Source organism: Vidua chalybeata, chromosome 1, assembly GCF_026979565.1.
Source record: "Vidua chalybeata isolate OUT-0048 chromosome 1, bVidCha1 merged haplotype, whole genome shotgun sequence".
NCBI lineage: Eukaryota > Metazoa > Chordata > Aves > Passeriformes > Viduidae > Vidua > Vidua chalybeata.
Genome location: NC_071530.1, coordinates 354840 through 381739, shown reverse-complemented (window position 1 = coordinate 381739; position 26900 = coordinate 354840). Strand labels below are relative to the sequence as shown.

Here is a 26900-nt window from a genome sequence, read left to right as displayed (position 1 = left end):
GCTTTTGGATCTGGTGGATGTGCTGCTTCCCTTCTGAGCCATCTGAGATTCCCATTCCTGCAACAGTCTGTGGCCACAGATTTGGCAGGTTTATTAGAGGCTCCTGAAGGTGCGGAGCTCCCACAGATTTCTGGTCTCCAAAAATCCTTTCTGTTTGTATGTGATAAACATGCAGGAGGTGCTGCTCCTTTGGGCCCTGCCCTGGAGCTGGTGTTGGATGGAAGGTCTCACCTTGCCAAGGCGAGTGAGGGACTAAGGTTTGTCAGGAGGGGCTGCTGGCCTGTCCTCCAGGCTCCTGCTCCTCCTCCAGATGCTCCGTGGCAGGGTGGGTGCGTTGGATTGCCACAGCCTCTGTAAGCCTATTGCAGCATGCTGCCAGTTCCATAATATGCAGTAACTCGCTGTGTTTGTGTTCAGTCAGAGGTGGCTGACACCCTGCGGCAGCTCCGGTGCCCGCGGCATGCCGAGGGCAGGGCTCGGGGCGCTGGCACGTGCCCTCAGCTCCGGGGTCTTGTGCAGCCCGTGCTCCTCAAAAGGGTGTCTGCTCCCTGGTGCTCCCCTTGTCCTCTGTGCCTCGGGGCTGAAGGGGGATGCTGAAGGGGTTTTTGTGCTCCTGCAGGGCTGAAGGAAGGGCTCCAGCCAGTGGTGCCCGGCCGCTTTGCTGCCATTGCTGCTGCCCTTGGCTCGGCCGCTCCTCCCCGTCTGGGGCTGCGGCTGCGTGGTGGGTGCTCGTGCAGCTCTGTCTCTGGAAGGGTGGGAAAAGCCATATATTGGCCTGGCGGGAGCAGGGACGGTGTACCAGGGTCCTTGCTGGGATCTTGAGGGTAACCTGATGATTTCTTCCCTCTGTCTGCAGATTCATTTGTGAACAGCCAGGAATGGACCCTGAGTCGCTCGGTGCCTGAGCTGAAGGTGGTGAGTACTTGTGGCTTGTGCCTGGGATACCTCTGCTTCCCCAAATCCTCAAGAAAACCCTGTATTTTTGTGTGGCCAGATGGAAACACACAGAGGCTTCAGCCTCAGAAGGAAGAGGGGAGCTGGGGCTGCTGCCTGCCAGGGAAGGACTGATGTTTCTGGGCAGCTCATGCCCTGAGGGGTGAGGCAGAGGTTGTTGATCCGGGAGAGCGCTTGGATGTGAAGGTGAAAAGGCATCATTTGAGCCGCTCAGCCTCCCTGCTGGCCCTGGCAGAGCTGTGATGCCTGTCTGGTGCTGCTGCTCAAGCTGCTGCAGCAGAAGCAGGTGCAGATCCCAGCTGGTGGTTCAGGTACAGGCCCCTGGTGGTCACCCCCAGAGCTGCCATCCTGGTGTGGGAGGTGTCCCTGCTCCTTCAGAGCCTCGCTGAACTCAGCTCTGCACTGGCGCTCCTCCTGCCTCTGCTGAGCTGTGCGTGCCCTGCAGGAGTGCTGGAGGATGACACTCGGCTCTGTTCTGCCAGACTGAGGGGATGAAGCTCCCCAGGTCTGTCAGCACAGGGAGGATTTCCCCAGGTCACACCATTGCGGGGCTTCACCAGCTCCCTGTGGGGTGTGGTCTCTGTGGGCTCTCAGGGGGCTGCCCCTGTCCCTCCCTACCCTGGTACGGCCCCTCCAAGTGGGACAGGGTCAGTGTTTTGGGCTCTGGGGTGGCCAGGAGGTGGTGTCAGGGTGGGCAGGGTGCTGCAGGTGCTTCAGTGATCGGTTCCTCCCTCTTCTCTTCCTGTGCTCTGTGTGCCAGCTCTCAGCTCTCCTTACAGGCTCCTGGAGTGTGCCCTTCAATTCTTTCTCCCTTCAGCTTTTGCAAGATTAACTTTTTTCAATATTAGTCCAAGAAACAAAAGAACAAAATTCTTCTTGCAAAACATTCCAGCACTGTCCTGCCACAGTGTCTCTTACCTGCAGTTAAATGAGAATCAAACCAAACCTCGAATATTCATTTGTTAGTTTACCCGTGAAATGCATTTAAAAATCATTCTCACAGCTCTTGGGTGTTGCTGCCTGATGTTGGGGTTCTACAAGGCTGCAAAGCCATGCTGCCAGCTAAACCATCCTAAAGCTTTTAGTTCTTCCTCAAGTGGCACAGCCCTTTCCCCAGGTTTTGCATGACCTCTGGGGATCTCTGTTGCTCTGATATTTGATCCGGCCAAAGCAGCTCTTCTAAAAGCCTGGAGGCCTTTTGGAGTCCTAGTTTAGAGTGACAGAATCATTTGGGTTGGAAAAGCCTTTGGAGATCTTTGAGTCCAGCTGCTTCCCCAGCACTGCCAAGGCCATCACTGACTCTGTTCCCAGGTGCAACATCCACATGGGTTTTAAATCCCTGCAGGGAATGGGGACTCCACCCCTGCTGTGGACAGCCTGTGCCAGGGCTGGACAGCCCTTTCCAGGAAGGAATTTTCTCTCTACCCACCCTGACCTCCCCAGGCCCAGCCTGAGGCCGTTCCCTCTCCTCCTGTCCCTGTTCCCTGGCAGCACAGCCCGACCCCCCCAGCTGTCCCCTCCTGTCAGGAGCTGTGCAGAGCCACAAGGTCCCCCCTGAGCCCCCTTTTCTCCAGGCTGAGCCCCTTTCCAGCTGCCTCAGCCTCTCCTGGGGCTCCAGCCCCTTCCCAGCTCCATTCCCTGGACACGCTCCAGGCCCTCAGGGTCTTTCTTGTCATGAGAGGCCCAACACTGACCCCAGCAAGAAATGTTGCCAAGCTTCACTTCCTTCCCATTTTCACACAACTCGGTGTCCTCTGTCTCTCCCACAGGAGTTGAGGGTCTTGCTGCTCTCCCTGCTTGTGTTCCCAAGCATTCGGGATAGTTTCTCCAAGGCCTTTGAATAATTTGATGTACTTAAGATACATTCAGCAGTTTTCCCTCCCTCAGTTTCTCCCCAAAAGCTCCCTCCCAGTGCTGGAGGCCAGGAGGAAGCTGTGACTGAGCAGTTCTTGCAGAGGGGAACTGACAGTGCCTCCTGGCAGGACTTGTCCCCTGCACCTGGCACTGGGCAGTGCCAGCACAATGCCAACTGTGTTCCCACATTCTCCCAAAAATCCTGGAGCAGAGGCTCCCACAGTGCTTACACACCTTGTTTGGCTCCAGTTTGGTGCCTCTCAGGGGCTGTACTCCTCAGGATTGTCAGTTCTGTGGCTGGTTTGAAGCTCCAGGTGAGCTCAAGAACACGGCAGAGCAGCAAGATTTTGGTGAGATGCAGGTTAGGGTTTGTACTATGTGCAGACAAAGTGTAAGTGCAGCCTCTGTCCAAGTTTTAGAGCTAAATGGCATTGGAGTGTTTATCTTTGGCGTGGTATGGCACCCTTGCTGCTGGGCAGCCTCGGGAGCCGCTCCATTGGCAGAGGAGCCGTGGCCAACCTGGCACTGAAGCCTGAGCTGCCTGCCCAGAGCTGAGCTCTCCAGAGTTCCTTCTGTGAGACCTCCTGTAGTTCTCCCACCTAGAGTGCTGTGTCCATGTCAGGGGCCCCCAACGAAACACAGACATGGCCCTGGAGTGAGTCCAGAGGAGGCCATGGAGATGCTCTGAGGGCTGAAACCCCTCTGGAGCCAGGCTGGGAGAGGTGGGGGTGTCCAGCCCGGAGAAGAGAAGGTTCTGGAGACATTAGAACCCCTTCTAGTGCCTGAAGGGGCTCCAGGAAAGCGAGAGAGGGACTTGTCACAAGAGCCTGGAGTGACAGGACAAAGGGGAATGGCTTCCCATGGACAGAGGGCAGGGTTAGATGGAATATTGGGAAAGCATTCTTCCCTGTGAGAGTGGTGAGACCCTGGCACTGGTTGCCCAGAGAAGCTGCCCCTGGATCCCTGGAAGTGTCCAAAGCCAGGCTGGATGGGGCTTGGAGCAACCTGGGGTAGTGGAAAGTGTCCCTGCCATGGCAGGGGTGGAACTGGATGAGCTTGAAGGTCCCTCCCAACACAGACCCTTCTGGGATTCTGTGGTTCTGTGATTGTCCTGGCCAGAGCGCAGTGGCAGGGAGGGCTCGGGCAGAGGCTGGGCTGTTCCCTGGTCCATGACCTGGGCATGGCTTTGGTGCAGCCCCTGCCCAGCAAGGGGATGGGGGTGATGCAGGTGCAGGACGGGGCAGGGCTGCAGCCCAGCCCGTGCTCTCTGTGCTGTCACTGTGTGAACGCGCTGTCGGGATCTGTGCTGCTCTGAGGGGTGGCAGATGGGGCAGTGCTGAGAGCAGCCGGGCGTGCCCCTGGGAGCCAGTGGTCAGTGCTCCCTGCTCCTGCCACGTGCTGGCTCCGCTGGCACCGGAGGAGCTGGCAGGCAGGGCGGTGTCCTGGGCTCTGCCGGCACGGTCTGTGCCGCAGCGTGCCAGCAGCCACGGGGCTGGTGCCTCTCTGCTTCTCACGGGGAGCATGTGCCTGGCCCAGGGCGGCGGGAGCATTTGAGTGCCTGCCTGAGAGCTGGAGAACCTGCCTGGTGGTGACTCACCTGCCAAGCTCATCCCTGTGCCTGGAAAAGTTTGGCTGTAAACTTCCATGGTGGCAGAGGCACCTTTAGTGTTCATAGCCACTCCTCACCCCTCATCTTCTGGCACTGGTGTGGCCATGGGAGTGCAGTTGTACAGAATCACAGAACCATTAAGGCTGGAAAAGCCCTCTAAGATCATCAAGTCCAACCATCAACCAGTACCACCACCGTGTTCACCACTAAACTATATCCTCAAGTGGCACTTCCACATTTTTTGTGGAAAAGGGTTAGCTGATATCCAACCTAAACCTTCTCCGATGCAATTTGAGGATGTCCTGTTGTTAGTTACTTGGGAGCAGAGCCAAATTCCCACCTGACTCCACCCTCCTGTCAAGGAGTTGTGGAATGAGAAGGTTCCCCCTGAGCCTCCTTTTCTACAGGCTGAGCCCCTCCCTCAGCCAATTCTCATCAGACTCATGCTCCAGATCCTCCAGTACAGACCTGGTCCCACAGTTAAGCAGCATTAAATGGTCGGGAGGACCCTGACAACGAGCTGGGCTGGGCTCTCTGACTGACCCATCCTGGTCACCCACCTGCCTTTCATAGCCAGTCTGAGGGTGCTGCAGTCAGATGTGCTTCCACCCAGCTCCACTCGGTGCTCAGTAGCTTTCTCCTGTGGTTTGGTTGAGCACTGGTGCTGGGTGTTGCCGTGTGGGCGGCACCATCGGCTCTGCTGGGAGATGCACGTAGCGGTGCTGTGGTGCTGGTGCCTCAGGTGTGAGCACATGCTGGGCCTGCACCCAACGTGGAGCTGGTCTCGGCTCCCCTTTACTGGCAGCTGCTGTCCAGAGCTGCAACGCCCCAAAACTGGGGATGTGCAGGCTGGGAGAAGAGGTTTTTCTCCTTCTGAATTGACTTGGGATGGCAAGTGTTCCCTGAGGAGCAGAAGGGCTCTGATGTGGAAGAGCTGATGTGGCTCTGACAGGGCTGTGCCTGTTCAGGTGAGGACGAGAGGACTCAGTGCCCTCTTTCCAGGTGGCTGTGCCCCAGTCTCAGCTGCTCTCTGCCTGACTGAGCCCAGTCAGTCCCCTGCCTCCCACCGAATACTGGGCTGGGTCACACCATCCCTGTGTCCTCTCAGGGACACCTCTGCCTCTCATCAGAGTGTGCCCCAGCACCAGTGCTGTCACCTCACAGGGGTGGCCTCGTGTACAAGGACACGTGCTGGGCACACGGGTGACACGTGCATCTGTTCCAGGGCATCGTGGGGAACCTGTCCAGTGGCAAGTCGGCCCTGGTGCACCGCTACCTGACCGGCACCTACGTGCAGGAGGAGTCTCCAGAGGGTAAGGTCTGGTTCCCAGGGTGCCTGGGGATGGGCTGGGATCACTCCTCTCTGTGGTGCAGAAGGTGATCCCAGTCCCTGCGCCTCCTCCACTGCCATGGGGCTCTGCAGCTCCCCTGGCCCTCATTTGGGGTGTCCCCTGCTTGCACCCCCCCTTACTGACCGGCAGCTTTGCTCCCCAAGGTGGCCGGTTTAAGAAGGAGATCGTGGTGGATGGTCAGAGCTACTTGCTGCTGATTCGAGATGAAGGGGGCCCCCCTGAACTGCAGGTAGGAGACCTGTCCTCCCTGTGGTCCCTTCCCAGCCAGTGCTGGTGGAGGGGCTGGGGGGAGGTGGTGCTGGCTGAGCCCGGTGCGTGGCTGCCCGTGCTGGCTGCCCCGGGCCCGGGTCCCCAGCTGCTCATCCGCGCTGTAATCCTGCCGTGTCTCTTCAGTTTGCTGCCTGGGTCGATGCAGTGGTGTTTGTCTTCAGCCTGGAGGATGAGATCAGCTTCCAGACCGTCTACAACTACTACCTGCGGCTCTGCAGCTACCGGAACACGGCGGAGGTGCCGATGGTGCTGGTGGGCACACAGGGTGAGAACGGCGCCTGGCTTAGGGGGAAGCTGGGGAGGGGGCCCCAGCCTCGGGCGGGAGCGCTGGTGCCACATCCCGCTGGCCCCGTGAGCACGGGGGCATCCTGCTCTGTGAGCCCTATGTGGGGCTGAGAGATGGTGCTGAGGCCACAGCCCAGCCCTGAGGAGGGAGTTCCTGCTCACACCAGCTCAGCTTCCCCAGAGAGAGCTGCCTCATTCCATGGAGCCACTTTCCTCTTGGAAATGGCATGTTTCCCTGGTGCTGCCTCCCCCAGTTCTGCCAGCACAGGCAGGAGGGAGCCTGGGGTGAAGAGTTTTCTGTGTGAGAGTAGAGAGCAGGAGCAGGACATGTAGGGTAAAACTGTCCTGGCAGGACAGTTCCTGAGCACTGTGTGACCTGTTCCTGGCCAGGAAGAAGCTCTGAGGCCAGGAAGACAGGCAGGAGCAGTGGGTGGCAGTCACAGGGGGTCTGCTCCAGATCCTCATATTAAAAGCAGAACAAAGTTGTTAAACTTTGGATATTTAGAGATTGTGGAATGAATTTTGGGACTGAGTGATCTTGCTCAGGAATGAGGTGGCAGCATGCACTGTGGAGGTGCAGGAGTGGAACAGGTAACAGGGCATTGTTGTCCCAGACACAGAACCAGGTGAGGTGCTAGCCTTGGTACAGCACACAACCATCTGGAGAACTGGACCTTCCTCACAGTGCAGGTCCTACTTCTCCTATCTGAAAAGGTTTGTTTGCAGCCCCCACTCGTCCCTGGCTTATCTTTAAGGAGTTGGATTCCTCTTTGGAAAGAAGTTTTTCCAAAACAGGCAAGCACTTGGTGGCTTGGTAGGATCCAAATTGAGCCTGTATTTTAGAGCTGTCCAGGAATTCCTTGGCTGTGGAGACATCTCAGCAGAGTCAACTTTCTCGTTAAACCAGGAGGATTTCTCCCTTGGATTCTTTAACATGTAGGGCTTGGTCATGAGCCCTAAAATGTTGGAGACTAACAAATCCATTTATTTGGCAGCTGGGGCTGCCTGGCCTTAGTGCTCACATCTCCCAGAGGTGTTCTGCCTCTGTCTTGCTGAAATGTTGGTGGCTGGGTGGTTTGGGAAATTGAGTCAGGTTCATTTACAGAGATTCATCCATTTTTCTACAAACGTGGGACTTTGCGATCACAGGCATTTATGGGACAGTGCTACGGAGGTGGTTCCTCTGTGTGAAGAGAGGGAGGGAGGCCAGAAGTGTCGTGGGACCTGTGGCTGGGTGGGACAGGGTCCTTGCCTTTCAGCCTCCTGTCCCTTTGGCTTGCAGATGCAATCAGTGCCACCAACCCGCGCGTCATTGACGACTCCCGGGCACGGAAGCTCTCCAATGATTTGAAGCGCTGCACGTACTACGAGACCTGCGCTACCTACGGCCTGAACGTGGAGAGGGTCTTCCAGGATGGTAACTGCAGCCACATCAGGGCAGCTCCTCCTCACAGAGGAGTTTGTGCTGCCCTTGGAGTAGGAAAGCAGCACCTGGGCAGCTGGGTGGGGCAGCTGTTCCTCACAGGAACAGTGTGAGAGAGCATTCCTGCTTGGGCTTGGAGAGGGGTCTGCAGCAGTGATGCTGAGGGGCACAGGGAACCTGCACCATCTCTGGGGGTTTGCAGTCTGCTTAAATTAACTGTGAACTTACCCTGAAGGAGACTGTGTGTTCCCTCTAGTGACAGGACAAGGGGGAATGGCCTGAAGCTGATGGGATGAGGTGTTTCTGGAGTGGGTAAGCAGTTCTTCCTAGTGAGCACTGGAGGGTCATGATGCAGCTGGTCTGGCATCTGGTGGATCCTGGTGCAGCTGGTGTGGGATCTTGTGGAGTCCTGGCAGTCACAGACTCTGTGAGGACCTTTCCTCACATGGCAATCCAGTTTCCATCAGACTTGCCTTTATATGACTCCTTCCACAAGTCGCCACCCTGGATCCCAGCAGACCTACCCCGGGCAGGCTGGGAAGGATGTCCACTTCCCACAGCAGGAGCTTGAAGAGCTGCTTTCAGAGCTGAGGTTGCCTGCTTGCCTGTGCTGGGTGGAGCGTGTGCTGCACCTCTGTTTCTAGAGAGCCCTTCCCTGCCACTGTCCTGGGTCACACCCACCCAGTGGCCACTGACCTTTTTGGGGAGCAGGTCAATGTGCTGGCATGAGAGCCTGAGGGAGTGACCACCCTGCCCCTTGGTGTTCACAGGCAACTCTTCCCACACATGCACGTGGTGCTGCAGAGAGTGGGGGATGCTCTGAGACAGAAAAACTGGTGTCTCCATCTTCACCAACTGCACAGGGATTCTTCAAGAGCTGGGTGGCCCTGGCTGTTGTGCCACCACAGCTCAGGCAGGAGCAGCAGAGACCCTGTTCCTCAGAGCGGGTCTTGGTGTCCGGTGTGTGGCCTGGAGCTGCTTGAGCTGTGCTGTGTCTGGTCTGAGCTCAGTGCAGTGTGTGCCTGATGGTGGTGGGGCTTTTGTGGCCGAGGCTGTGTCAGGGCAGTCAGGCTGCCAAAGGTCACCGTGAGAAGGACACCTGGCAGGACAACAGGGGTCACTTCCTCCTTGCTGGTTTCTCATTTCCTGACAGAATTCTCCCTGGAGGTGCTGCTTGCTTTTTGGGAATTGTGCTCCTCCCTCCTTCCCAAGTCCACAGATGTCACAGGGACTTCTGCAGTGAGAGGATGGGATCTTGGTATTGCCAGGTCTTGCCAGGTGGTGGCCCTGGCACAGGCAGGGACAGTGCCCTAGGCTGGGCTGTGTCCTGCAGTGCCTGGTCAGCTCCAGGACTCCCTGAGGTAGGCCTGCCCTGAGGAAGGGTTGGCTTGGTCCCCTCATGGCAGAGCCCCCTGAGGTGGGGGCTGGTATGGAATGTGCCTTCTGCCCTCTTGGCTCCAGAGAGGTCTGGTTAAAGAACTTTATTCGCAGGGTTACCCTCACAGTTCCTGTTTGCAGAAATCTGGGGTTCAGATTCAGCAGATGCCAGGACAGTTTGCAAGGAGCCATTGGTGTGGGGGGGCCTCAGTTCCTGGGCTTCATTTTAAGAGTGTTTCTGTACCAAGAAAAGGTCAGGGAGCCCCTAGCCGTGGTCACCTTGGTGATGTTCCTGAGGAGGAGGAGGAGGAGGAGGAGGAGGAGGAGGAGTGACCCAGCCCTGGTCCTGCAGGGTGCAGGAGGGACAGCAGCTGTGCTGCCCTGTGCTCTGGGTCACTTCTTGAGCTTCAGCTCTGTTGCAGATCCCAAGTGCATGGTCCCACCTTTCCTCTGTGCTGAGCACTGGAGAGGGCAGGAGAGGACAGCCAGTGGCTCCATGGCCCAGGACCTGTGGCTGGGGTGCTGTTGGCTTTGCTGCTCTCCATCATCCCCCTCAAACATGGGGCTGCAGGCCCAGGCTCCAGCATGAACTGCCAGGGAGGCTCTGGATCCCCTGCCCAGGGGTCATCTCCCATGCCAATGCTGGCTGAGCACACTGTGAGCTCCAGCCCCCCAGGGGCCAGGAAATAGCCAGACAAAGCCCTCAGCCACTGCTGGCTGGCAGGGCCTGGCAGAGGCTCTGCCCATCAGTTATCCCATACCACTGCTGCTAATGAGGAATTAACCATGAGGCCCGTGAGACCACACTGGAGGGATAACATCTCCCCAGTCCTGAAATGAGGCACCTTGAGGTGACCTTCACCTTCCTGCGTGCCGGGCCCAGGCTCTTCTACTTCCTGAACATCAGCCAGATTTTCTGGGATAATTTCTGCTGTCCCTTAAACCAGTCTGTTCCAGTTTCTCTGGTTGCCACACACAGCTGTGCTGTACATCCAGAGAGGTGTGCCCTGCCTGCAGAGCCTGAGCAGCCCCACTGCCCAGTGTCACTGTGAGACCAGCACCTGAGCATCACTCCGTGTTTCAAGGCAAACCCAGCACTGCAAGTCTGGACAGAGGAGGTGCATGCAAAGGTCCCTAGTGACCCACCAAGCATTCTACAGAGAACCCCTCAGGGTGTCCCTTTACAGACCCACAAGGCCCAGACTGATGGAGGTGGCATTTGCCCAGGCAGTTCAGTCCAGTACGTGGCTCCTGGAGTTGCCATGAGGGGTGACTGAGAGGTGATGGACTGCCCAGGGGTTCTCCTGCAGCAGGCCCGGGCTCATGGTGTCCGTGGGAAGTTGCTGTTCTGTGTGATGCCCGAGGGGGCAGGTGGAGATCCTCTGGGGACTCAGCCTGAGCAGTGCAGGCAGCACATCAGTCAGGGAAAAGGCCTGGCTCTCCCGGAAGCCCTCCAGAAATCTGTGGGGGAGGAAACTGCTTTCTGAAGGCTGACCCTGTCCCTTTCTCCCTTTTCCAGTGGCTCAGAAGGTGGTGGCTCTCCGGAAGAAGCACCAGCTGTCCATCGGCCCCTGCAAGTCCCTGCCCAACTCACCCAGCCACTCATCTGTGTCCGCAGCCTCCATTCCTTCTGTCCACATCAACCAGGTGGGGAATGGGAACGGGACCTCTTGTGCTCTCCACAACCTCAGCTCAGTAGCCAGCAGTTCATCCTTAGACTGCTCTGGGCTGGCTCTTTGGAAGAGCAGAGTGGTGTCACCCTGCTGCTTCTTCCATGGCCCAGAGCAGCTGTGGCTGCCCCTTCCCTGGGAATGTCCCAGGCCACGTTGGAGCAATGGGGCTTGGGGCAGCCAGGTCTAGTGGAAGGTGTCCCTGCCCATGGCAGGGGGTGGAATGAAATGTACTTGAAGGTCCCTTCCAACCCAAAGCACTCCATGATTTTATGAGAGTGTGACAGTTTGATGCTTGCCCCTGAGGTCAAGTTTCACGTCTAACCCTTTGGGTCTGGCTCATGGTGCCCAGACTGCGTGGTGCTTTGGCAGGCACGCAGCAGAGCCGTGTGTGGGAGCTCTTGGGCAGCACAGGGCTCTGTGGCAGGGGCTGCTCTGGCTGCCCAAGCTGGGTGGGCACAGCTGCTCAGCTCCTGCCTCCCCCGGACTCAGGGAGCTGATGGCCTACGTGCACATGCATCTGAAGGCTTCTGAGGGGGTCTACCTGTGGACAGGTGGGTTCAGTGGTGAGCTGAAGGAGCAGAACAGGGAAGGAGGTTCCCTCCCCTCTGCCAGAGGAAGGGCTCTGTGCTGTTGGTAAGGTCTGCCAAGGTCTTGGTACGGGGAAGACGGTGATGTTCTGTGATCCTGGAGCAGAGCTGAGGCAGGACAGGCTCCATGGTGAGGGGTTGGGGGAGGAGATCCTTCAGGCAGCCACCTCACTGCATTCAAGCTTTCCTGCATTCCCAGTGCCCACAGAAATGCTGGCTGGGCGACTGGTGAGGAAGAAAGGAGGGGTCCTGGGCTCCATTGTTCCCAGGGACTCAAGGCAACAGATTCCATCTCTGCAGCAACTGGCATATGGATTCACAGGATCTGTGACAGGGACTGCAGGAAATCTGCCTCTGACTGAGGGACAGAACATGTAGCTGATGGGTTTTCCATAAGGGATTGCCTTTGAAGCTCTGTGTGTGTCAGAGCCTCCTAGCCCTGGGAGGACTCCTGGGCCCCCACCACAGGAGCCTGTCCCTGCACAGACCTGAGCCATATCTGCAGCCTACCTGACTGTAGAGGCTTCTAAAGCTGGATTGCAGGTAGGTGAGTGCAGGTTTTTGCAAAGACCTGTGCCACCTTCCTGGTGCTTCAGGTCACCTGGACACCAGCAAGTTCAGGTAAAGTCTGTGTGCAGGTGGATGGGCTGCTGGGGAAGGCTGCAAAGCCAGGTTCTGTCAGAGTGTGCTTGTGTCCAGAAAGGTGGGGACAAGTTCAATGGGAGACATCCAATGTGGAGAGCAAAGTCCAAGGGAAATACAGATTTGAGTGTCTCTGGTAATTTGAGGGTTTTATTAGCAATTTGTGTACAGTTTGAGCCTGGTTGGGAAGGAGAGGCCACCTGTGCTGGAAGGGAGGCAAGAGGCTGCTGGCCAAGGTCAGCATTTCTCAGGGGAGCTGGACACTTGTTTAGCGTTTTCTTCCATGTCCAGAGCATGAGAAGAGTCCCAATAAATCCGTGTCATTGGCACTGGCTGTGCCAGGCAGGCAGTGTGTTTGCTGTGAAGCTGAGAAGCGTTCCCTGTGCGAGGGATGGGGCTGCCAGACCCCCGGGTTCCCCTGCTGGAATCCAGTCACTCAAGTGACTGTGCTTGGAACCTGAAGGATAGCAAAAACGTCTGGGAGGGAAGAGACCCTGACATGGGAGGAAAGTAAGCACTTGACTGGTTTAGCTGAGGAATGAGTGCAGAGATAGGCCAAACCTGACCTCAAGTACACAGGTGTGACATCAAAGAGCTCCTTGAGGAAAGGCAGCACTGAACAAAAGGGGTGGATTTAGGACTGGCTGCGGGGAACCAAATTTTGGAAGAATTTTCTAACTGCATGTCATGAGCTTTGTGAGGAGTTTGCTCAGAGCCGTCCCTGCTTTCCTCTCCTTTCCTTCCCACAGAGCACCTCTCAGCACGGCTTGCAGACGACATCTGTGTAGAGGTGAATTCTGGCTGCTGCTCGGGGACAGACCTTTGCTCTCTGTACCTTGCTGTGCTCCTGGCTTGGCTGGAGGGACGTAGGGAGCTGTGGTGGGAAGCAGAGCTGTGAAGGGAAGTAACGCAGCGTGCAGCTCACAGGGATTGCTTGATGGCCTGTGCCCCTGCCCGGACCTGCTCTGTGCCTGCCCAGTGCCCCCCCTGCGCCTGGCAAACCTGGCCCCCACAAGGGTGACCAAAGTCAGTTTGTGTTCCTGGCTCTTGTGTGGTCCCATCACAAACCCTCTCGGTGCCAGTGACCCGTGCAGCAGTCTTTGCCCCTGGTGTTTGCATGTCTCTCCCCCATTACTAAGGACACTTATAAAAATAGTGAAGCAATGGTGAGTGATCCTAAAATGCCGTGAAGTGTTTGCCTGTTCTTGCATGGTCTCAGAAGTGAGGTTCTGGAGCTGCTCCCCGCTGTCCTCAGGGAAAATCCAAGTGGCTTTGGGAAACAGATTTACTCATAACTGATGGCTCTGACAGGGAACTGGGCAGAGCAGCCCACACGCTCAGGTGTGTGCTCAGGCTGCCCCCGTGGGAGGACACCATGCCCAGGTGGGTACTGAGGAGCAGTGTCCTGGTGTGCCCTGCTCCTGGCCCTGCAGGACATGGTGGGGCAGCTCTGGGAGGGGGTGGATAGGATCACCCTGCCAGGAAGGACCAATGGGAGGGTGACAAGGTGTTTGTGGAGCTGAGCTGAACTCTGTCATACCTGAGGGCCTGGGGCTCTCACCAGGGTTTCTCATTTGCTTTTGCAAGTCAAAGAGCAGTAACTGGCACAGGGAAAACAGGAAAAAGGCTCTCAAGGAAGAGTTTAGGAGCACGGGACTTAACATGGTGATGAGGTGGAGAGAAGCCAGACAAAAAACACAATTAGGAGCTTTGCCTTGTGCCTCAGGTATCAGTGTGTACAGGTGAGACATGCACTTGGGACAGAAGGATCCCCTTCCCTTCCAGTACTGCCTGGAGGGGGGCAGGAGGAGTCCCTGGAGCAGTGGGACTGGCATTTGGGGGTCAGGAGGAGGCCCTGGAACAACAGGATTGGCATTTAGGGTCAGGAGGAGCCCCTGGAACTGGGATTGGCAGTGCTGCTCTGGGCCTGGTCTGGCCCATGCTGTGGGAACAGTGCTGTCCCCTGGAGCTCCTGGCTGAGAAGGCACTTTTCTTGGAATGGGAACAAGGAGTCCCCCACAAAGGGCTCCTTATGGTAGGTAGGAGCTAGGACCCAGCCCTGCCCCTTCTCTTGTTCTGGAGAACAAGAGAACAACTTCCAGAAGAGGGAACAACTCTTCTGGAAGTAGACAGAAGGGGCCAGGAGCCTGGGCCCCTTCCCCTCTTCTGGAAGTAGCTTGACACTACTGGCTGAGCCAAACTAACTTTTTTGGACATGGCCACTACTTGTCTGCTCTGTCAGTTGGACCAGTCCAGTGTGGTTACTGGGACAGGAGGGACTCCTTGTTCCCCATCTGTCTGGAGGATTCTCTTCTCCTGAGACAGTGGTGCTGTGCATGTGTCCTGGTCGCCTTGCACAGTGCACGATGGTCTTGGAAACCAGCCAAAGGCCCTGCTTCCATTTCTGCCTTTGGGAGTTTGGGGTTTTTTCTCTTATTCTGCAGTGTTGCCTGGAGGATGTTGCTCCATCCATGGGGAGGGAAAGGGAGCTGTAGGAGCAGGTCAGCCCTGGTCAGGGTTTTCCACCAGCTCTCTTGAGTCACTAGGTGTGCTTGGTGGGTCCCTGACCCTGGCTACTGTGCTCAGCATCAGTCTGGAATGGCAGGAGCTAGGGCCAGCCCTGGAGTCCTGCATTCCCTTGGGGACACAGATCTGTCCCTTTGGCCTTCCCAGCAGCTTGAGGGGTGTGGTCTGCACCCGCTGGAGCAGGCACCTGGTGTTCCCCAGAACCAGCAGCCCCAGGGAAAGCTCTTGCCTGCTGCCTTGGGCTCTCCTCTCTGTATCTTGCCCACACCTATTGCTGAGTGAGCGAGTTGGATGGGTTTGGGAATCCCACTCCTCACTTGGCCCTGACTCCCACTTTGCTCCCTCCTGGCAGCTCCTGGCCCTTGCCTACAGGGAGGGGATGGGAGTTTCTCGGGCCAGTGGGTGCTTGCAACACCTGCAGAGTTGTTCTACCTGATTTCCTCACTTTTGCTGCCCCGTTCTCAGTTTTTCTTCAGGGCCTCTGGGATGCCTTTGGGAGTTCCCCAGGCTGTGGGTGAGTCAGTGTTGTGTTTGCTGTGGGATGGCAGTTTGTCTTTCTGCCAGGAAACTGGTTCCCAGCAGCTGGCAGGAGGTAACACAGGTACCCCAGGCTGGTACCTGACAGGTTGGTGGAGGGAATTGGGTGCCCCCCTGGGCCTTGGGAGCTGCTGCCATCCCTGGCGTGCTCTGGGCTGCCCAGTATGATGGCTCTTCTCCGATGGCCTCGGTCTGCCTTCCTGCACAGGCTCTTGGGGGGCACTGGGAGGGCCTGCATCCAGGCTTCAGGGAGAGATCAGATGAAAGAGGTGGAAAACCAAAGTTTGCAAGTGAAATGAAGCCCCAGGGGCAGCTCACCTGAGCTGGTAACAGCGCTCACTGGCCTGCTGCGGCACGTTCCGTCAGAGCTCAGGAGCTGCAGCGGCAGGCGTTGGCATTTCCTCATGGAAGCCCGTGTCCCGCTGCCTGCTCGCCTCATGGTGCCCACTTTCCATCGTCCTTATGCTCCTCTGGCTTCTCCCTTCTTCCTGCAGACCCCGGGTTGGTGTTTGCTGTTTGTCTGTGCTCTTGCACTCAGAGCCCTTCCCAAACTCCTTGTTCCGCCTCAGGCCTTGTTACACCAGGAATTACTGCCCTGAACTCCAGCTGAGTTCTGCCCTTCCCAGGCACCCGTGGGCTGCTGATGCTCTTCCACCAGTTACACACTAATGGGAAGGATTTGTCCCACAGGCATTTACCAAGTTTCCAGTTCCCACTGTGTTCTCAGATTCCAATGGTGACCACAGGTGGTTGTTCAGGTCCACTAGCAAAGTACCTGACAATAGCAGACACATGGTACCGGCCCAGACCTGTCATCTTGTTCTCCCACATCCCTGAGATTTGTCCTGTGTCCCTAGATCCCATGGAAGTTAGGGAGCTCCCTGCTCCAGCAGAGCTCAGGATTGGCTCAGGATTGCCAGAGCCACTTGCTGTCTTTGAAGGACTTTCTCCTCTGCCCCCAAATTTGTGGCAGCTTGCCTTCATAGCCTGATGTGAGCCATCCTCCAGCCCCAGAGCCCTTCCTGAGGTTTGGTCTGTGGGACATGGGAGGCTCAAAGGCCAGTGTCCTTCATCACTCAAGGACAGTAACCTTGGCTTCAGCACCAGGCAGACTTACAGGCTAAGGAAAGTTATTCTGGCCAGACAGAAATGACACACAGGACTGCAGGGAGTAAGTAAAACATAAAACAGGGTGTAGCAAAATTTCTTCCTTGATGCTTCAGTGTCCATCACCTGCAGCCCACAGAGTTTGTTCCAGCTGCTCTGGCAGGAGCTCAGACTCTGCAGCCTCCTCAGAACTGGCTTCTCCCCACAGTCACAGCATCGTGAACGTGCAGCCAAGGTCACCGAGACATGCCAGGCATGGCCAGGAGCTGGTCTTTGAGGAACAGCCATGCCCAGCTCACTGTTCCATGTGGCAGGTTGTCTGTGCTGCAGCATCCTCCTACTCTTCCTAGCATTGGAATATTTCACTTTCTTTGACCTAGTTCACATGTGATGAGCCAGTTAAACACAGACTGCGCATGTGTGACTCGGTGGCCCTGGCTCTCTGCAGCTCTTCTGATCGCAGCACCTGCAGAACTCCTCTGTGGGCGTTGGACCCGGGATTGACTGGAGCTCTCTCTGTTGAAGGTGCAGAAGCCACTGGCAGGTGACATGTTGCTTCACCCATTTGTGTCCCTGGTGGTCCCCCCTTTCCTGGGACTTGGCAGCAGAACCTTCTTGTCCAGCACAGGGTTCCTCACCCTGCAGAGGAGCTCCCAGGCAAACTGGACAAAGTTCCCAGCTTCTTGTACTTGTGGAAAAGTACAACCAGGCCAGGTTACCTCTTGTTCTGTGTTTCAGGACTTCAGAAACGTTCCTGTTTCCAGACAGGTTGGGATGGTCTGAGCCACCCACCTGCTCACAGCATGGAATTCTTTTCCTTGCTCTTCCTTCATGAGGAGGAAACTGAAATGCTGCTTGGGTGGTTTTTTCCTCTCTTAAATTCTCATTGTGTGTCTTCTCCCATATCTCTTGTTAAAGATGAGGGCATCTGTGGCTTGGGTGAAGGTTGCACCTCTCTCTGAGACCGGGCTGTGGGTCATGGTCACTGCTCTGCCTGTGCAGCCCCTTTCACACTTCTCTGAACTGCTTGTCTCAGAATAAGGCTCTGATCCCACTGGGGATGGGGGTCTCTTGCAGAGCCCCTTCAGCAGATCATCACCCTGCATGGGCTTCACTCCTGCTCAGAGTGTAGGCGGGATGGAGGAAGTCACTGGGCCATTGATGCCACCACTCTGTGAGTGTGGAGCTGGGAGGAGGCAGGCTGCCCCTTCTGGGGTGCTGGAGCTCACCTGCCCTTCTAGGGGCAGCTCCTCCATGTGTTTCTGAAATACTGTTCAGAGCTGCCAGGGAGCTCGGGCTGCCATATGCCTGTCATAGTGAGATGTCCTGGGCTGCAGACCTGGAATGCTTCCATGCCAGTATTGTTTCTGGGGTGTCCCTAAGCCCCTGTCCAGTGGCTGCCCACACTGAGTGAGCAGCCTCGTCTGCAAGAGATATGTTGGTGATTTGGGTGTATGGCTGCACGGTTGGATCTTCCTCTTGCCATGAAGTCCAGCAAGGTGTTGGTGAAGCTCCTTGTGTTCCCAGGCACAGGCCACCACAGCCATGCCTATGGTGGTCTGCAGGCACGGGAGACGTGTGTCAGCCTCGGGGTCTGCTCAGAGAGACCTCCAAACCAGCAGCAGAGATGGGTTCCACACAGAAGTTGAGTTTGTAGTGTGGCACTCTGTGCTTCAGGACACAGGAGAGGTGAATGCTGGAGTCCTGGGGACACACATCCCCATTGGCATCACGGCTGTCCTCATGGAATGGGAATGGATGAGTGGGGCTTGGAGCTTGGCAGGCTTTGGGCTGCCTCACAGCCTCATGTCTGAGGGGCTCAGTGGAGAGGAAGGGAGTGACTACCCAAGGAGAGTGACCCTGATCCTGTGTTCTGGGAGCAGGTGGAGGTGCCCTGGCTGTGCCCCTCTGCTGGACACAGCTATGTGGGACCCTGCTGCCTCAGGCCTTGTTCTACACCTATGTTTGGAAGGGTTTCAGCTGGGCTTCTCTGGCCATTTGCTGCCCTTCTCTGTGATTTCAGAACTTGAACATTTTACTGGTGAAAACACTAGAGCAGAAAGAGGCGAAAGGCTTCCCAAGCCCCTCTGTTGAGCAGGAGCAGTGCCTGGCAGCAGATGTCTCTCTGGGTTGCCCAGAGAGATTGTGAGCTCCCCATCCCTGGAAGTGTTCAAAGCCAGGTTGAATGGGGCTTAGAGCAATCTGGTCTAGTGGAAGTTGTCCCTGCCCGTGGCAGGGGGTTGGAACTAAATGGTCTTTAAGGTCCCTTCCAACCGAAACCATTCCATGGTTTTTTGGATGTCACCCAGTCCCAGTGCTGCGCGGCACACCGTGCCCTGCCTGGCATGAGGCCACGTGGCGCATGCCACTGTTCCTGCAGTCGTGCCTCCAGGTAGCCTGTCTCTGACCTCTCTGACCATCCGTCTCCTCCTGCAGGCCACCAACGGTGGAGGAGCCTTCAGTGACTACTCCTCCTCTGTGCCCTCCACCCCGAGCATCAGCCAGCGGGAGCTGCGGATCGAGACCATCGCTGCCTCCAACACCCCCACCCCCATCCGCAAGCAGTCCAAGCGGCGCTCCAACATCTTCACGGTAAGAGGCACAGGGAGCCCAGGAGCTCTGGGGTGGGATTTGAGCAGGGGAGAGGGCAAGGGAGTGGGTCACGGCAGCCTGAGCCCTTGGGCTCTCCTGCACGGTAACCCATGCTGTGCTGGCAGGAGTGTTTGTGTGGGAGGGACCCGCGTGTGCAGGGACCGTGGTGCTGCAGGCTGCTTCAGGCAGAGTGGATGTGCATGGGGAGCATCTGGGAGCAGGAGATTCCTCACACACATGGGAGAGTGCAGGGGTGCACTCGTGTGGGTGTGTAGTGTGTGTGAGCTCCTGCTCATTACAGGGGGTGCCGCTGTGCGTGCACAGCACCAGTGACTCTGCTCATCCTCTCCTGGGGGCTGCATACCCCGAGCGTGGCACGGAGCCCCTGGTCGGTTGGCCTCCTGTTTGGTGCTAGTGATGCTGTGCCAGTGGTGCTGTGCAGAGCTCAGCACCTGGCATGGGGCCCCACTCACTCCCGTTCCTGAATCCTGTGTGACTTGAGCAGCGCACGTGGGAGCTGCTGTGGGTGTGGAGGGAGGGAAGGCAGAGGGGAGGCAGCGAAGCTGTGGGCCCCAGGTGGAGCAGGGTACGTTTGCAGCCCACAGCTGCGCTGGTTGCCTTGTAGCCTGCCTCTCTGCACACTCTCACATCACGCCGTCCACGCGGTGTGCACAGTCCTGCCCTCACACTCACCCTTGCTCTGAGCACAGCCATGAGTGTCCCCTCGCTGTGAGCACACACATGTCCCAGTCCCCTGTCTAGCGCAGGTGTAGCCTCTGTTCCCTGTGTACATGTGCAGGCTCCGGCCTTGATCCTCTCCCCATCTCAATGTGCTTTCCAGCCACCATTGCTCAGCACACTGTGTCTGCTGTTTGTGAAACCAGCCACAACAAAGCCCTTGTACCTGTTGTCACTGTGTCACCCTTGTGACCAGCCGCTATCGCTCTGAGCCCAGACCACACAAATTCAGTGTCCTGTGCCCTGTTCCTCTCACTGCACCATTGGCATCCCAGGTTCCCCACTCCTCGTGCTGGAATGTGCCCATCTCCCTTGGCTTCTGACATCCTGGCAGCTTCTGCACTGACCTCCCAAATATTCCGTGCATTCCCCGGCTGCATCTCATGCCCCCCAGCTCTCTGTGCCTGCCCCAGGCCCACGCTCACCCTGTCCGTGTGCCGTTGGCGGCTGGGCTGCGCTCCCCACACCTTCCTGCCAGCACACGCGGCCGCTCGCAGCAGGTCCCCACTCCCAGCGCATGGTTGTTCCCTCGCTGCCTTCCCCGCGCTGTGCCCTCTGGAATGCCCGGTAGCTGTCGCGTGTCCGAGCCCGCGCTCCCCGTGCACGCAGCGCTGGCGGGTGCCTGCCCTGGGCCCCGCCGTTCTCTCGCCGCGCTTGCTGCCGTGCCGGTGCGGGTGCTCGCGCTGTGCCAGCACCCGTGCTGCTCACCGATGCCTCTGGACTCGCCGCCGGCTCGCGTTCACGCTCTCGGGAGCCCCGAGCTCTCGGGGTGGGCACGCGCTTCGGGGGGGAGGAGGGCGGCTTGCTGCGGGGCTTGCGCTTGTTCGCTGTGGACGTCATCATGCGTGTGGGGCTCTCAGGCGCTCACTCATCCTGGGCTCACGCTTGCTCTCCGCCACGGGCTCACCTGTGCTCACTCGCCGCGGGGCTGGGGCTCACCTCACCTGCTTGCTCGTGTGCTGGTGCACATCCATGGCTCACGTTGACGTCTTCACCCATCTGGTCGTGGCAGCAGCAGCAGCTCCCGACACCTCCCACAGTGGGACAGGACCAGGAAGGGCGGGAAGGGAAGGAGAGGGCAGGCTGTTTTCTGCCACTAGCTTTTCCCAGGCAGGCAGCGCAGGTGTAGCCAGCAGCCTTTGTCCTTATAGGGTCCCCAGGTGAGCACAGGCCTTCCCGAGGTGCAGTGCTCGGCCCAGCTCTGGGAGCTGCTGCAGCCCCAGTCCTGAGCTATGCCTGACTCCTTTGCTCCTCTTCTCCTTTTCTCCTTCTCCTTTCCTCCCCCTCCTCCCCATTCTCCTCCTTCTCTTCCTCCTCCTCCTCCTCTCCTCTTCCACTCTTCTCCTCCTCCTCCTCTCTTCTTCTACTCTCCTTCTCCTCTCTCCTGCTCTGGCTCCTCTCCTGCTCCCCTTCCACTCCCCACTGGATTGCATTCCCCTTTGTGGGGTCTGCGTGCCCCAGAGCTCCAGGTGGAGACAAACTCTGCGCCCACCCGCGCCTCGAGGCGCGCACCCACTCCTGCCCCAGCCCCAGCCCCAGCCCCGACTGCTGCTGCCGCTGGCGCCCACTCCGTGGCCTGTCCGTGCTGTCCGCTGGCACCCATCACTGACAGACTCATGTCCGTGTTCTGAGTATAACTTGCCAAACTCTTTATTCTTTCGATATTTGCAGATATGTGCCACTGTTTCCAACTTTTCATCAACAAAAAGGCCTTTCCAACTCCTTCCAAATTAGAAGATCCAGGTGGTTACACACGGCACCTCTGTACAAATTCTCTCACTTTTCATTGCCTCTCCAGGGCCGGATAAGGGATGGGCACTGGGATTGATCTAAGATTAGAGGCTCGCCCGCCCTCCAGCCAGCATGGGTCCCCCCCTCGGAGACACGCAGGAGCCTTTTAAATCCCCCCAATGTAAAGTCTAGGAAGCGCTGAGACGGCCTGCGCCTGCACTTTAAGCTGGGACATTTCTGGGCCTGCTGGATGCTGTCTAGGCACTGCCCTTTCTCGGGGATGCCAGGCGGACGACCCTCCTGGGATGGGAAGACCTGCAGACACACCGGGACCGGGCGACAGCCGCGCATGGAGCTGGATGGGCCAAAAGACGCTTTGCTGCTGCCTGCGGGAGCCGCTGCAGCGCCTGCCGCTAGCGCTCCGCTCCTTCTTCCCTCCTGCACCTCTGCAGCCTGCATGGACTCCTGCTCCTTCTCCTCTTCTCCTCGCAGCCGAGCAGCCATCTGTGTCTCTTTAGTTTTCTTCTCTTTCAATCTCTTTGTTTGGTTCTGGGCCCAAAATCTGATGAATCGGTGTCCCAGGCGCGCGGGGCTCGTATCCCTTTCTGATCCAAAGCACACGGGGCCCTCCTGGACTGAGGGGGTGTGTAGGACGCTCCAGAGAGACGCTGCCGCTGCCTCCTGCCATTGTTGTGATTCTGAATGTATTGGTTGTGCTCCATGCCATGTATGACTTGATATTTCCCTCTGTCCTAAGCACTTTGAATGAGTTCTGCTCAACAGACTGTAAATTTCATATTGTATTTATCAGAGTTTGCTCTCCCCGCGGCCCTCGGGCGCTGGTGGGTCCCGCTCTCGCCGCTCTAGACGTGTGGTAGATATTTATTGTCCATGCTCTTTTGTAAGGGGCTGGTATCTGCCCGGTGACCTGTGCTACTTTGTATGGTGCAAGTGTGTTACCAGAATAAATCTGTTGGATTAGTAGAGGTGTGAGTTCCTTCACTGCCTGACCCTCTCCTGCTTCCATCCATGCTCCACCTGCATCCCATGCCATTTCTGTCTGTCGCCATGTCCTGTGTGCCCCACGGGAGGGGGGGCCCACGCAGCCCCGCTCTGCCAGGAGGAGGACAGCTCTGCTTGCAGTGGGGGGAGAGGAGAGCTTGCTGGGGGGCTGGGCTGGAGTGTCCCGAGTGTCCCTAGAGGGGCCGGGTGCTGGGAGAGCTGGCCTGGGGGAGAGCAGAGTGGTCTGGCCTGGAGCCTGCGGGGGACAGGGGACCGTGCGTTCCGCTCGCTGCGCCCAGCTCTAACCGCCGCTGTCTCTTCTCTTCCAGTCTCGGAAGGGCGCGGACCCGGAGCGCGACAAGAAGGTGTCGGAGTGTAAAGCGGACAGTATTGGCAGCGGGCGGGCCATTCCCATGAAGCAGGTTCGATGCTCCCCCTTCGCCCCGCTGCGAGAGCAGGGTCCAGGCAGTGGGGGCTGGTCGGTGCCCCTCTGCCCCGGGGGCTGCGCACCCGCCGGGCCCGGCAGCGAGCACGGTGCTGGGGGTGCTGCTGGGGGCCCCGTGCCCCGGGTGGGTGGGGGGCTGCTGGGGGCTGCTGGGGGCCGTGGCAGGGTGCTGCTGGGCTGCGGCGGCGGCTGCAGAGCGGTTCCAGCAGATGGCATCCATGCCCCACGCCCGCCACAACCTCTGCCGCAGCCGCTCTCTGCTCCTTTCTGCTCCTCTTCTCTCCTGTTCTTTTCCACTCCTGTTCCTGCTCCTGGCAGGACAGGAAGGGGATTCCCCTCTTCATGGGTTACTGCAAAGAGCTGTGAGCACAGTGCCCACACTGTGAGCTGCTGGGAGTCTAAGGGAGGCACTGCTTCCTCCAGCAGCAGTGCATTCTGCTCCTGCCTCTTGGCTTCCAGGGAAGCTTGAACTGCCGGGATCCAACCCAGAGTGTTGCCTGTCCCTGTGTCCATCACTGGCAAGCAGTGATGGGTGACGTCCAAGCGAGCCAAGTGGTCTGGATTGGCTGGATGGTGTTTCCACCAGGATTTCCTTGCATTACAGGAAAGACTGATCTGGCAGTTTGTGTTCCTGCCTTGCATGTTGTGCCCCCGTTGTGGATTCATTTACCCCCTGCTGGCCCCTCTGTGTCCCATGGGCCCCCCAGCGCTGCCAGGGCTCAGCTGCACAGGCCAGTTGTGTCCCTGCATTGCAGGAGTGCTAGGACATGAGGCAGGAGAGTAGAGTCTACATCCCCACTAGGTTGTGGCTGCTTGGTACAATTCCGTGGTGAGATTCCATGGGGAAGGACTCAGTGGAGCCAGGCTAGCTGAGGAGTGGAGTGGTGGGTCAGAAGATAGAGACCCTGCTCACTGCTGGAGCTGCCAAAGCTCCTGCCCTTTCCTGCCCATGGAATAATCCTGGGGCAGGTTTGTGCAGGGCTGTTGGTGCCCCGGGCAAGGAGCTCTGCTGAAAGGAGGGTGGTGTTGGGAAGGCAGCCTTGGGAGGGTTGGCTCTGGAGCCAGAGGGAGCAGTGGCAGGAGAAGCAATGCCAGGGTGGAGGCTGTGGGATCTCACACATGGGGCTCTGCTCCTGAGCTGCCCAAATTTGGCACAGCCCCAGCAGGAAGAGGCAGCCCAGCTGTGTGCTGGGCCATGCCCTGCTCTCTGCAGCACAGGGCTGTTGGTGTGCAGTGGGTCACTGTTTTTGGTGGGTCGTTGTTTTTGGTAGGTCGTTGTTTTTGGTGGGTCGTTGTTGGGTTGTTTGTGGTGGGTCATTGTTGGTGTGCAGTGGGTCGCTGTTTTTGGTGGGTTGTTGTTTGTGGTGGGTCGTTGTTGGTGTGGGGGGTCATTGGCGTGAGGTGGGTTGTTGATTGTGGTGGGTCGTTGGTTTGCAGTGGCAGTGCCCATAAGCTCTGGTTTGGGGTCAGCCCAAGCTGGGCAGCAGGGGAAGTGGTGGGTGGCTATTCTGTGGTGAGGTAGGGGAGGCTGAGAGCAGAGCAGCTGGAGCCCTCAGTGAGACCTGATTTGGTTCCCCACGTCCTGCTGCTGCCTGCCGAGGGCTGGTCCTAAGAGGGACCTGACAGCCTATTGTGCCTGGACCTTTGGGCTCCTTTTTCTAGGATCTCCCTCCACTTGGCAGGGTAGGATGATTCTTTACCTGCTCCTCTGCCTGTGCTGCTGACAGGGCCTGGCCTTGCTGGTCTGGCAGAGGCTGTGTTGCTTTAGTGGGATTAAGTCATTCCGTGCTGTTCCTGTGTGAAATGGGGAGAACTGGGACCAACAGAGCCCCAGCTCTGCAAACACAACCTCTGTACATCCTCTCTGGGCTTGGCAAGGAGGAGGAGATGCCAAACTGCTGCCTGGTTCAGGACTAAGCAGAGGAACCAGTTCACAGCAGCAGCAGCTCACAGGGAAAGCCTGGAGCAAAGAGTTCCCACAGGAGATCCAGGTCCATGCTGGGTTCAGGCCTGGCACCTTTTCTAGCCAGAGCTGCAAAACGTGGTTTCACAGAGATCCTGGCAGATCTCTGTGAAACAGATTTTTACAGGAACATAAGTGGGGAAGTGGTGTTTGACAGGTGGACACTAACTTGTTCCAGAAGATACCAACATGTGGCTTGTGGGAAAGGGCTTGTCAGGGGGTCCATAGTGAGGTTAGCACTACAGTTTGGCACATTCCTGGCCCTACACCACAAGGAGTGACAGCTTGGTACCACCAGCAGGGAGAGGAGCAAAGACTCTCAGGAGGTGTAGCTCTGTATCACAAAGGTTCGGGACAGGGGATGGCTGCTCTGGTCTCAGGTATGGACCTGCCCCTTCTGGAAGATGGTGGAGGTCTCATTGCTTGCTGTCTCTGAGAGGCAGTAGGAGAGGGGGACCTTTAGTTAGTTTTCCTCTTAGACCACTCGTTGGTCCTGCCCAGCTGTAAGAGCAGAGAAGCTGGCAGGTTTGGGGCTGTGAGTGGCAAATGGGCAGGATCTCCTGCCTGGGTTTGTGGCCAGCATTGGACTGTTGGGCTTCCTTGGCATAGGCACTGCTGGGCTGGCACATTCGGTGCTGGGGCTGCTGGCAGGTCACCTCGGGAGCAGCTGGGCTCCTCTGCATGGGAGAAGGAGGCTGGTCTGTGCTTACATTGCCAGCATGGCTGAAGGCAGCGAGTGCTGCGGGGCAGCAGGCTCATCCATGGCTGCAATCACTGTGATCCATGATCCCTTCCTGGTCTCCCTGAGGACAGAACAAGCGTTGAGAAGCACTGACAGCCTTCCTCAGCACGTGGAGTCTGGGGTTTGCATGGAGCCAGGGAGCAGAAGGCTGGGCTGGGTGCTGCAGAAAGAGAAACACTGGGGAGCCTTGGCTGGGGAGGGATGTGTGTTGCTACTACAGGGTGCTTGGTTGTTACTTGTCACTGCCTTCTCCAGCACAGCACCTCTGGGTGACCTGATGTGTCTCCCTTATGCACATTTGGAAAAGATGGAGCTCCCCAAGGGGACAGGTGAGACTGTGGGTGTTGGGGCCCCCCTACACCTGGAATAGCACCTATGCACCCTCCAAGCAGCTGGTGCCTCTGCCAGGGCTGCTCTGTGCCAGGGACTCAGGGCCCGTGTGCTGCAGTGTTCTTTTGGTGATGGTCCTGCAAGGCTGGAAGAGTTCCCTCATAGATGGACACTTGTCTCCGAGAAGTGGGTTAATTAGGCCGGGAGACGAAGCTTCCTCAGCTGTTTGTTACCAGGAATGAGCTCCTAATTGCACATCCACCAGATCTTTCTGGGAAGATGGGGCGTGCTGGCAGCCCGAGGGTCCCCTGGCCCCTGGCCTGGCTCTGATCGGGCCGTGCACTCCAGCAGGGCCCAAGGCGGGTGACTCCTCCTCCTTGGGAGCTGGGATCATGCTGGGAGCTTAGATTACATTTAAATTGCCATTTGCATTTTCCAATCAATACGCGACTTCACAATTAAGTTTGGTGTTAAAATTCTTAGCAAAAAGTGAGTGGAAGGGAGATTTGTGGAGTAAACGAGTCCTCTGGGGGCCATCGCCGCTCCCTGCTTCATTACGCTGCATATTGCTGCTGCTGCTTTTACTGAGCACCGGCACAGCCAGCGCGGCACAGCCGGCACGGCCGGGGAATGCCGGGAGAGCCAAGGAGACTGCGGAGGGGAAGAGGGTCGGGCTCTCCTCCTTTTGTGTGTGACACCCAAAGAAACTTGTGGAAGAGTTGCTTCCTGCAAGTCCTCCCACAGGGTGCACAGGGAGGTTGAGGAGCACCCGCGTGTGCCGGCGCAGGGCTCTCGGGAGCCGGGCTGGAGGCTCGTGGGCCATGCGCAGCAGCACGGGCAGGCGGCCTGGGTTGTTCCCCCTTTTGGAGTTTTGTTCCTTCTGGCTTGCAAAAAGGGGCAGTAGTGCCGGGTCCTCCTTTCCTGCTCTGAGTTTGGTCGTGCTTCAGTTTGCCAATTGCAGGTTTGAGGCTGACCTAAGCGCAGCCGAACTGTTCTCTGCGGGCAGCATGTGTTTGGGGCAGGCTGGAAGTGCTGAAGTGGGTGTTTCGTAGCATCAAGGTGCATCAGGTTGAAGTCACATCAAGGAGAGGAGCTGTACTGCAGGATGCTATAAAAGGGCAGGTCAGACTGTGGAACTGAGCTGGATTTAAGGCAAGAAGG

At 57.7% G+C, this 26900-nt stretch overlaps 1 protein-coding gene across 3 annotated transcripts in view; it reads left to right on the top strand.

Annotated features, from left to right (window-relative positions):
• AGAP3 (ArfGAP with GTPase domain, ankyrin repeat and PH domain 3) overlaps positions 1–26900 on the top strand; it is a 107790-nt gene that overhangs the window by 37413 nt on the left and 43477 nt on the right. For 2 of the 3 annotated variants that reach the window (XM_053942650.1, XM_053942641.1), the window contains exons 2-9: positions 857–915; positions 5643–5730; positions 5913–5998; positions 6163–6304; positions 7607–7741; positions 10644–10771; positions 18633–18788; positions 22589–22681. In XM_053942650.1, the coding sequence (XP_053798625.1) occupies positions 857–915; positions 5643–5730; positions 5913–5998; positions 6163–6304; positions 7607–7741; positions 10644–10771; positions 18633–18788; positions 22589–22681 (887 nt within the window). Of the gene's footprint in view, positions 1–856; positions 916–5642; positions 5731–5912; positions 5999–6162; positions 6305–7606; positions 7742–10643; positions 10772–18632; positions 18789–21197; positions 21319–22588; positions 22682–26900 lie in introns of those variants that run through there. The other variant, XM_053942660.1, reaches the window with a different exon arrangement.